This window comes from Coffea eugenioides, chromosome 2, assembly GCF_003713205.1.
Source record: "Coffea eugenioides isolate CCC68of chromosome 2, Ceug_1.0, whole genome shotgun sequence".
Taxonomy (NCBI): Eukaryota; Viridiplantae; Streptophyta; class Magnoliopsida; order Gentianales; family Rubiaceae; genus Coffea; species Coffea eugenioides.
The window spans coordinates 26,583,601-26,594,952 of record NC_040036.1 but is presented as its reverse complement, the minus strand read 5'-3'; the positions used below and the strand labels follow the sequence as shown (position 1 = coordinate 26,594,952).

The 11,352-nt window shown below is 37.5% G+C and overlaps 2 protein-coding genes across 2 annotated transcripts; both read right to left on the bottom strand.

Annotated features, from left to right (window-relative positions):
• Window positions 1–661: 661 nt before the first annotated feature.
• LOC113760925 (putative dual specificity protein phosphatase DSP8) lies at window positions 662–4,593 on the bottom strand. Its single transcript, XM_027303677.1, has 6 exons — window positions 3,682–4,593; window positions 2,503–2,625; window positions 2,051–2,144; window positions 1,656–1,738; window positions 1,455–1,544; window positions 662–1,352 (listed from the first exon to the last, which is right to left on the bottom strand). Exons 1-6 carry the CDS (start codon window positions 3,889–3,891, stop codon window positions 978–980), a joined length of 975 nt encoding a protein of 324 aa, XP_027159478.1. The 5' UTR covers window positions 3,892–4,593; the 3' UTR covers window positions 662–977.
• Window positions 4,594–8,016: 3,423 nt separating this feature from the next.
• LOC113763189 lies at window positions 8,017–10,269 on the bottom strand. Its single transcript, XM_027306932.1, has one exon. It carries the CDS (start codon window positions 10,094–10,096, stop codon window positions 8,360–8,362), a length of 1,737 nt encoding a protein of 578 aa, XP_027162733.1. The 5' UTR covers window positions 10,097–10,269; the 3' UTR covers window positions 8,017–8,359.
• Between the last annotated feature and the right edge of the window lie 1,083 nt (window positions 10,270–11,352).

Below are 11,352 nucleotides of genomic sequence, written 5' to 3'. Positions count from 1 at the left end.
AAGAAAAATGTGCAAAGTGGAGAGGAAAAAATGGGAAAGCGGTATGAAGATACGCTTAGAATATGCTGGAGGTGCAAAATATTCCCTTTCCATGTCTACAAATTGCTCACTTTCCGGACCCTTTACAATCCAGGAAGCGTACGCTTCTGATTGGTGGGAATGGTGTCATCTACTTGTACATGCAAACCAAGGAAACCAAACGATAACAAAACACAATCTGGGGAATACGATGCCACCGGGGGCTGATGATGAAGATACATCATAATGGAAGTGTATATCAACAGTTTCAAAAATGTTTTAAAGAGGCAAAAATATCAAAATTTGGAAACTCAGACAGGTCGGAATCAGCTTGCCAACAGACTCAGTTGTGATTGCCAGCAGGCTGCTGGAATGCCCTGCCTCCAAACAGGAAAGCCCATAAACCTGAAGAGCAAGCTCCGAGTCTTTAATGCCCCCGACAGGTTGCTCGGGTGATCATGTAGCCCTCATTAGGGTGAGACGGCCTGGGTTCGATCCCGAGCTCAGCAATCCTGCGTAATTTCCTGAGGATCGGTGGGGCCCACTCTCCTCGGGGTTGGGGGACTAGTCGGATGTAGGCCCGGACACCCCCAACTGAAAAAAAAAAAAAAAAAGCTCCGAGTCTTTAATACATCGTCTTGGGTTACTCAATGTCAAATCCATCCATAGCAGATGGCTAGAATTAACTTCAAGTTGGAAGCCAATCTACAATTCCATGTACACTCTCCTAAGATACAAAATTTCATGTCTATACTGTTCAAAGCAAAGCCTCAAATTTTCAAACCAATACCATCTCATATAGAAACAGATTTTACATAGTTTTCCGGACTCGGAAACTTACAAGAAAGAAAAAGGCCGATGGGAAACCTGTTACTATTAACCATTTTATTTTTGCCACCTAAGGCCAGAAAATAGAGGCAAAAAACAATTTCAACTTCTCTGACTGGCACATGACATTCTTAATAAACATGGATGTCAACACCAATACTCTGTAGCTGACTGCTTGTCATGGAGCTTCCCAGCTTCTTTGACACTTTCTCACCTGTTTGAGAACGAACCCACAGACACGAAAGCCTGGCAACAGCTGCCTGACTAACAAACTGAAATCTACATGCTAGGTTTGACTCAGCCATAATACTCTTACCCACTACACCTGACTCGTGACTTTCATCATATCCATCAAGGTCGGATTTCGTCACTAAAACAACAGATCCATCATCAAAAGCTGAAGGGTCAAGTGTTGCTGGGAAACCTAAAATAGATATTGGTGATCTATCAACCACTGAGATGTCATTTTCAGTTCTCTTCAGATGGATGTAGAAATTCTCAACAGCCTGCAGTTTGACATTAAACCAAACATAATACTATAAGTTTAAAAGGAAAAAGACATTTGCAAGTATCTCAAATACCACCATGGCATAATCAGTTGGTGATACCTGCCGCTGAGAAGAGGCCAATAGCACCCTTGGCCTAATGGACCTCACATGTTCATATGCAAGTTTAGGTGTCATGTCCTTATGTTTAACCTGTAGAGAGAGAATCATTATCAGCAAGAAGTAAAGGAAGGACGGTGGAGGGAAGAAAATCTCATCAAAAGTAAGTAAATAATTTATGAGATCTGAAAATCTAGTGCCTACCATGTAACAAAGGACAATGGTTGTGCTACGGCCCCGCCCTGCCTTACAGTGAACATAGGTGGTTTTCCCACGAGATGCATTTCCTTCACATCAGAGATGGGAGATAATGAGGAACAGAATATGCGATTAAAATTTAATATGACAATTGAAAGTTCAAAAACTGCCAGAAGAAGAAAAAACTGAAAACTAAAGACCAACTTATGTCAACTATTTTAAGCAGCTTCTTCCACCTAAATGTTAAAATCTAGAACGTTCATTCTAAGTTTTTGAAAGGAAGAACAGGAAAGAATGATGCAGCATACATCTTCCACTGCTTAAACAACATCAAATTCGAGAATTTGAGGCTGAATGGTTAACTTCAGAAAATCTTCAAACAACAGTAAAAACATACTTACCATGGATGAAGTCCACAGCTTGGCAAATGTCATCATTTGTTGGAGCAAAGAGATAATCTCTTGTAGGAATTACCAAGTGGTCAATATCATGGTCCTACAGCAAAAAGCAAGTCTTTCATCATCATAGATGATAAGGTAATTAAAGCAGTGATCTTGAACCAACACAGTTTAGAGTAGTGGGAAGTGGTAAATCAAAACTGAATGCAGATTAACTCTTATATACATAAGTTGAATAACCAAGCTAAACTGTGTCGTCATTTATCAGCACAAAGGAAGAAAGGGCCAAATTTATGCATAGAGACCTAGTATGGCACGTGAGCATTCTTTGTAACACCCACAACTTTGATTACTTATAAACTATGGTGACCATCTCTTCCTTCCTTTTTTTCACAATCAGAAAAATGGAAAAGGTAAGAAATTCATGCAAGAGCTGCGAAATAGTTTAAGCTTACATGATATAACGATGTTGGGACCAATGTTTCATATGGTTCGTTCAAGGTAACCACTCCACAGACACCTAGTTCTTTCAAGCGAGGAACATCAGCAGGAAATGGAACAGCTCCTAACAAAATAAACTGATGATACAAGGAAATGAGAACTGCGGTCATAACGACAATGTCAAATAAGATAACAATTTCACATTTAACATATTTTTCATTCTAAAGAACCTAACTTATGAAACTAAGAATGTTGTCATCATCTCATTCTGGGCCAAGAGATACTTCAACCATATTTGAGGTCAGCAAACTACAGTAATCTTCTGAGAATCTATCCATACCTACCCATCATTCAAGGACAGGAACACAAAATCACTGCCTATCTACTTTTCCTGTGTCCAAGTATCCAGGAAAAGAGCTCTACACGTGTTTTTTTCGCATAATGGTCTCAAGAGAGAAGCCTTGAAATATGACTTCTCCAAATTAATCTCAAGCTGTGCACACAAATTACAAGGTGGTTATTTATATTTATTTATTCTTCTTCTGTTTCTGAGGAGGTGAACAATTGAAGTTCAGCACAAGCTCACTCAAAGCTATCCAAATGCAATTTCAGTTGTGCTTACCAAGGCAGAAACATCTCACTGAATTTTACAGAATAAGAAAGTCTATGTCCATGTCAAATCAATATCACTGTAGTTAATTAAAATTTCAAAGTATCCAGCAGAAAGATGTAATGCTGAGCTATGTCTATACAGAGGAAAAAAGAAAGATCACATATAATATGAACCATAAAAGCCTTTATTAAATGAAAAAAAGAGTACTAGGAAGAGGTCAAGCTGCGGAATTTGACTGTGTTTTAGTAAAACCTGGAAAACTGCAGCCCACATGCAAATTGTAAATAAAGCCAACCATATCCAAAAATCAAAATAATACTTCTGAAAGTCAAGGCCTTAAAAGAATTAATCACACTAGCATCATTCCAACAACATCGTTATTAGGACACATACAAAATTGATCCTACCTTTGGCCTAATTTGTTAGCAAGCGTATGAATACATCATCCATTACAAACAGACTAACAAGCATACCTGATTATCAACTTAAGTCCTTTAAACAAGTTTTTGCAAACCAGATTTTGAAACTAGAAACAACTAAAACATGTAAATAATTGAGTGTTTTGCCAATATGTGCGTACCTCATCAACTTTGTCCCACCAGTGGAACTCGGATTCAATCTTATTTCTCACAACATTGTACAACAAGGTTGGATAAAAGAGAGCACGAGCACCTGCCCCAACCAAAGCCCTTTTTGCATCCAAAACAACAATCCTACCTTCTCTATAATTACCACAACCTTGTCCCTCCTCTCTATCAGATTCCCCCTCCTTCAGTTCCTCAATATGCATCTTTCCAAGTACAATTAGAACAAGCTAGACACTCTACACTTTAAATAATTAATCACCCAAATTACTCACAAGATTGAAAGATAACAAGAGCCTTTTAGGCCTGGCCTCTCAAGAATCAATAACTTAAACTAATAACCAAAGAAATCCATAAAGGAAAAATTCAAATCAAGATTGAGTTCAAACAAGAAAAGTTACCAACTTTACACCAAAAACCATCAAATATCCGCCGTCCAAAATCTTCCAAAACCTCAAAATCAAAGCCCAACAAAATCTTCAAGAAACGCCAAAAACCTTCTTATTTCTGCATCAACTCCACCTCAAAATAATGGAAAATAGATTCGATTCAAGAATGTAATGAACCTCGATCAACAAAATAATATCAAGAACCCACCAAGGAAAGCAGAGGTTAATTTAATTAGCCAAGAAAGCCTGAAATTGAAGGGAATGGGCTGAAAAGTATATAGCATTGCCTAAAGAGCAAGGAAAAGCCAATGCAAAGAAAGGATCGATTCAAATGGTTGAGCTAAAGCGTGAAGAAGGCAGCTGGAAAGGAAGATTAGTTCGTCCTGGGGTTTGTCATGTAAAGTAAAGTAATTGTAACGTAATTTTGGTTGCAAAAAGCGCGTGAGTGTGTGAGAGAGAAAAAGAGTATGGAGCCATTGGTTGGCGTCAGTCCAGAATGGGGTAGAAGTAAATAGAAGAAATGGAATCTCTCTCCACCTTTCCTTATCTCTCAACCAACTTCAGAAAACGAGACCAACGCTACAGAGAGCTTCGAGCCAGAAATTTTATTTTATTTATTTTTTAAAAAAACCCAATAAGGCAATCACCAGATTATTATATTGGGGTAAAAAAAAAAAAAAAAAAAAACACCCTGCATCTGAAACCGGGTAATGGCCTGGTATCTCCTGATACCGGCGGAGTCCCATCGGATTTTCAGTAGTGGGGGCTGACCGAAGGCCGATCTAATTGTAGCTGCTACATCAGCACCTGATGGCTAAATAGAACCGTTAAATATGTATAAAGTTGTCAACATCATCAATTTGGCCTAAACAATAATTAATTATCCTATCCTCTACATTGTGATAAGGTATTTAATTCGATTTGAGGCATGAAAAGCTCTGATTTTTAAAGTTATCCTATCCATTCCGTTATGTTCATATTTTTAAGTGATCCGGTGTTTAATTTGGATTCAAGCCATGTAAAGTTTTAGAGAAAAGTCATATATTTATATTCTCCCTTGTCTTAATCAGATCCGTTTGGATTAGCTGTTTTTGTGGATGTTTTTGAAAAATTTTACTGTCGCAGTATTTATGAAATTTTTTTATATATTTGATATATTATATGAATGAAATATTTTTTAAATTATTTTTATTTGTATAATATTATATTTGAAAAACTTGTTTTTGACGCGAATTCAAACAAACCGAGAACAATGTCAAAATTTCAGCGATAGAGAGGGTATTGAATGTGAGATGCTTTCTTTTAGTATTTATTAGAAGTTTGTAAGACTTTTAGGAGATTTCTTTTTCCTTGGAGGGAGCATAAACGCAGACATTGGTTATTTAGACATAAGATGGTTGAATTAAAAAAGTTTTTTTTTTCATATTCCTATTTCTCCTTTACACTAAAAGGGTTTGAATCTAAAAAGATCAATAGGGGGATTCGATGGAATTGAACAACTTCTAGATGGGTGGATGATGCACTAGCTGATGAAATTCTAAACAATCATTCAAAGAATTCTTTTGAAGTATTGACCAATAACATTGCTGATAATTTTCGCTGATTTGGCTCTCAGTTTTTTTTTTTTTTTTTTGGGCTAAGTAATATAAGGAACACCCGATGTGTATGTCTAAATTAAATATTGTAGCATCCCATTAAATATCATATTATTTATTGTGAGGATTATTACGAATTAAATTTTACCCAACTGTAAATATTTTAGTGGTAAATGAGAAGGGCCAAGAATAACTGCCTTATCTACATGCAAGTGATCTTTAAGCGTGGCTAATCACGACAGACTGATCCTGACACATTTCACACTCTTGACCATCAATACGTTATGTGGATCAAAAGAGCAGGCAAAGTGATTGGAATTTATGGCTTAGAATACCCTCTCAACCTCACCGATAGTGACTGTAAATTTTTTTCGCGTTTGGATTGGTTAATTTTTGAAAAAACAAGTTTTTCATATATAATATCATGCTAAATGCACAAATAAAAATAATCTCAAAAATATTAAAAATACAAAAAAAAATAATCTAAAAAGCAACCTCATTTACGGTAAAAATTTTTCACCTACATTGTTACAATAAAATATTTAAAAAACACCCCCAAAACCAATTACTCTTACACCATAATCGTGCTTAAGCTTTATATAATGGTAAATCTGCAGATGGCATCTGATTTGGATCGGTCTTTTAGTCATCTTCTGCAAAACTTTGGTTCCATTGTGGTTGTATCTTTTCAACTTCCTATCTAAGAAAAGGGGTGACAAAACACACAGCAGACAAAGGGCTGAATCAACGAAATTAACAGACACTTCTCATCTACTATCCTGCGATGCATAATGAACCAATCAAATGAAAACAGAAAAGGGTTCACTTAGCCCCTGTTGAATTTCTCATTTCCAGCACATTTCTCTCAAATGTCAACGAACTCCAGTGGTAGAAGAACAAGCAAATAAAAGAATTCATTATTTTTTTTTTTTAAGACGATAACTGTCGTATAACCTATTCTATCCTAGATTAGAGGGAAGGGGGAACTTAAATAGACTTGTGTCAGGGACTAGCAGGTACACAGATCTTATTAGACCAAAGAGATGCTTTGGCACCACTCTTAAAATTTTTTCGCTGCAGGTGAGATTTGAACCCCCACCTACAATCCAAGGAAGGACTTAGGTCTCTTCTCAATAAGAATTCATTAGGACAACTCTCTTCTCAATACAAGGACAAATCTAATTCTACCAAACTAAGATGGAAAAGACCTCGTTTCATACGCTTCACGGAATTGGAAACACGAAAATGAACTAAGTAGTTGAAGGTGTTCATTTGTTGCAGGGAACTTCGGAAAAATGGATAAAAAGAGACGGGATGACAAAGGAACACCATATTGTAAGAGGGATGCAGTGCTACACGACACTCCCAACCGCCCTTCTGAAAAAAGCAAAAAAGACAAATAACATAACCAAACAATGCAACGAATAAATGCGGCCATATTCAGCATAGGCAGAAACAATGAACATCTCCATGCAAGATGCTTGTAAGCATTATGATGCATAAAACGTCTTTGTATTTGAGATTCTTACAGACAACTTGTAGTGTCGGATGTTTCATTTGATCACTAAATGATGCAGAAATCTCCTCCAATTCAGCCAGCTCATGTTTTAACAGCTGTTCTAGTAACCCAAACGAGGAATTTGCAAGATTATGAGTTTATTGTTGGTGACAGGTGATCAAGGTCGAGGATGTTTTGCTGCTAGTTTTTGTTTGGTGGAAGAAATTTTCTTGCTTATATCAAACATGAGATGCCAAATATCCTCTCACTGCTTGCCTCCTTGTAATTGGTTTAGCATGTTAGAATGCATATACCCCAAAAGAAGCCAAAACCTTTTTCTTGCATGAACCCAGGAATTAGATACTTTGAATAAACCAATTGCACAGCTTTTCTCAAGACAAGCTTGCCTATACTTTGGTAGAATGCACTTATAAAATGATAATGCATAAGAAAATTAGCCGTGACTGAAATTAGATTTTCAGTAGCCATTCATCCAATATTATGATTGCTACGGCGCAACACTAAATTCTTACACGCAATGTCAGCTCAAAACCCAATTTATCACTTGGCCAAATATGATCGTAGAAAACATTATGCATTTACAAGGAGATCAAAAATTTGGAACCAAATGGAAAAGCACGATTTGACCTTTCTCAGCAATGATAGTCATATAAGTTTGGTGAGCTAGCTATCAAATTCTCATATAGATGCAATCAAACTGGATTCTGTGTGTATCTTTTACACTGGCCCAGAACATTTACTTTTCATACCACCTTAGAAGCTGGGAAATTTGGTGATATAGTGGCATCATGTGGGCAACAAAAATAGTCCGAGAAACGAAATCAATGGTTATCGATCAAATATGAGGTTTGCCACTATGCTTTAACTACAGGGTAATAACAAGTAGATGGAAAATGAGCTGAAAAAAGACAGCTTCCTGCTATTCAGTGTCAGCGCAAGACTACAGCTTACCCAGACTACTAACTACCAATTTCCGTATATCTGTTTAACTGCCATCTGATGTGCACCAAAGTGTGATTAAGGTGCAAACCACCAGGCGAACCCAATCTGGGCACCACAGGTCACATTAAATTGCCGCAGCTACTCATGATTTGACGAACGAAGCCTACAAATATCCATAATCTTAATTCCTCCACTTGTGTTGCAAAGCCTTTGCTACTAGGCTCCACAGCTATGCCTTTGTGACTGATGCAATCTTCTGAAGCCTCATTTGCTCCCTAAACTTGGCTATAAATTCATCAGCTTTCCTATCAACCTCACTTCCTTCAGCTCCTGAGTTATCTACTAGGTCTGTTTCTGATTCCTTATCATCTGAACTTTCTTCACAATCTTCAGGCTCACCCTCCAACTGCAAGTCACTTTCAAGTGGCAAAGCACTATCAGCAGTGTCCTGTTTTTCATCACTCAGAAACTCAGAGAATGTCTCCTTTGGCACAGGATGCACCTTCCTGGAATTGTGCTTTTGGGTGTGGACTGGGGGATCTTTTGTTTCTCCTCCTCTCACTTTCTTTGCCAAGATGGGTGCTTCAGGTTGGTCACTCCTCGGTGCAACATTGTCATCTATTTGACTCGAATTCTTCTCCTTCGTTTTCAGTTCATCAGAAGCAGATAAACTAGATCTGATTGTTCTAACGGATCTTCCCCTCTGTAGAACCTTAGCTAAGTTTGAAGGTTTAGCATCTGATTTCATAGAGTCCCTACCTTTCTTCCCTCTGTCCAACATATCTTGCATTGCACTTATATTAGAATCATTAAAGTAGCCTTTAGAAGTCGGCATGTCCAGCTCCCTGGAGGATCCAATGCTAAATCCCCTGGCCTTAGTAGGAACTGATGCACCATCATCCACAGATGCTACAGTTGTCCGTGAAAACATGTCCAAGAAAGCCTTGAGATCTTTTTTTGGCTCCACATTTTCAGTTTTCCAGTTTGACGGCTGGGGCGAAACAGAACTGGTTCCTGAAGATAACGGATGCCTGACTGACCTTGACTTAACATTCTCAATCTCAAAATTCCCACCAGAGTGATTCCTACAATGGCATGGGGGTTGAACATTACCAACTTCTTCTCTCATTTCCATCCTATCAGATCTTGACTGCCAGCGGATGGTGGAAGGTCCAGCGACTTCATCAAACTCCTCCTCCAAATTAATAGTAACCGGACTTCTGAATTTCTGAACCTTACCCTTAGTATAATCACCGAAAGAATCCTTCAAACTCGTAGATGATGCATTACTCGGGCCAAACTCAGTTTTCTCAGCATCACCAATACTTGACCTAAGGCTCCTGACAGGAAGACCTAAGGGTTTATGTTCATCAGAAGCATAGTTCCCATCAGCCACAACCACCAAATTTTCCCCTTGAAAATACTGAGAATTCCAAATATGGCCAACGTTTTCCTTATCAGGCTCATAAATGTACTTAACGCCGTTTCCAAACTTCAAAGATCTAATCTTTTTACCATCATCTACTGAAGGCCTTGCTTTACTCATTGATTCATTTTTCAAGTACATAAAATCCCAATTTTGGGTACTCTTTGTCTCATCGGAGTTGCACATATCTTCACACCCATCCTCAAAAAATGAAGATACATTCATTACCCCGGGGAAATATGCATGAGGACTATAATCATTTCTAGGCTGATTATCGACCTCAATATTGGTACATTTTCTACAGAACAAGCCATAAGAAACAGCAATCCCAATAACCAGAAGGTGAAAAAGTTCCCAGAACTTACTCAATATAGATTGGCTAATAAAATCAGGAGCTTGTGCAGGAAACAAGGGTATAACAAGAAGAACAAGAATAACGATCAGGGACTTACAGAACAAGTCTGAGTAAGACTTACTTGCAGGTTTTTGATGCGGAACTCGGCAATGGGGATTCCTGAATAAGGCTGGAGAAGCTGCCATTGTTGAGGACAGGGGAAGAAAGAACCTGTGCGGTTAGGTGAAGAACAAGAAAGGAACATTTGGGTAATCAAGAAATGGTAAAGGTAAGGCACTAAAAGGGGAGTGTGCCTTGTGTGAGTTCTGATGAGTGAGGGAAAACGTAGAAAAGGGTTGTGAGTCATGAACAGAGGGCAGTCAGAATTCAAAAAGTGGGTCATTACTTTACCGTTTGTCTCCGCCGATTGAATTTCTTCTTTTGCCATAAATAAATATGCTGTTACGACTTTCGAAGGCACATGATGCAGCTGGTATTTAATTGGCTAAGATAAGATGTAGTACGCCATTCACTACTGTCATATTTTTGAAGAAAAAACTGCATGCATATTAGTACATTCGTTTGTTGGCAGGAGGAAGGACCAATTCTTTCCACAGTAGTAATTGACTAATTGGTGCTGTTGTCTTGTTATATGGAAATTTCTTTCTACTGCTCCAGACTACAAAATCACTGGGAGAGCACAGCACATATTAGTGACCAATAGACAGAAAAATGGAAAAACTAGCGTAGCAAAAGCATCGAATTTTCACAATAAAATTGTTGTTTGATAAAGTTTTTGACTCAGATAACAGGTTGTGTTATTTCATTCAATGAGGAGTGCATTGCTTAACAGGTGCATGCAAATTGGAATCATGTTGGAAGCACACTAATTCTATGACCGACTCAGCTGAGAAACTTTTCAGCATATGGTCGGTGCAGCATATTAGCTTTTTTGTTTCTTTTTATTTTAAGATAAGTGGAAGATTTTGAATTGAAGATATCTTATGTACAATCTCTCTCGTCTTACCATCCAATTCAATTCTTCTTCTCGTGAATGTGAGACAATAAGTGGGAAGCATCTTTATACAATTATGAATTATGGGTTCACGACCCGTTTAATACTATTCTAACCTTTTTAATTTTGTCACAAAAAGAAGAAAAAAGAAAAGGAAAAATCGTTCAAAACGTCTTTCATATTTTACAAATGACTTTTTTCATCCCTCACTTTTAAAAGTGTACTTTTACGTCCCATACAAATTTACATTGGTTAAATTTGATTCGTACTTAAGTTTTCGACTAGTTTTTGTCGGAATCCATCACGTACACGTGATCATTTTTTAAGAGTAAAATTATCAAATTAAAATTTACATAATCCAATCTATAATCTCTTATATTTCACAAAATAAATTTTTTCGTCTTTGACATTTCACAAAATGAATTGTTTCGTTTTGAGATTAAAAAA

Bases quoted from the DNA above. Each gene is read 5' to 3' on its own strand.
- LOC113760925 (XM_027303677.1), bottom strand. From the start codon at position 3,891: ATGCATATTGAGGAACTGAAGGAGGGGGAATCTGATAGAGAGGAGGGA. The intron at 2,145-2,502 runs GTAAGCTTAAAC...TTTTTGCTGTAG, and splicing joins TCCCAACATCGTTATATCAT to GACCATGATATTGACCACTT. The intron at 1,353-1,454 runs GTATCACCAACT...GTCAAACTGCAG, and splicing joins TGGCCTCTTCTCAGCGGCAG to GCTGTTGAGAATTTCTACAT.
- LOC113763189 (XM_027306932.1), bottom strand. From the start codon at position 10,096: ATGGCAGCTTCTCCAGCCTTATTCAGGAATCCCCATTGCCGAGTTCCG.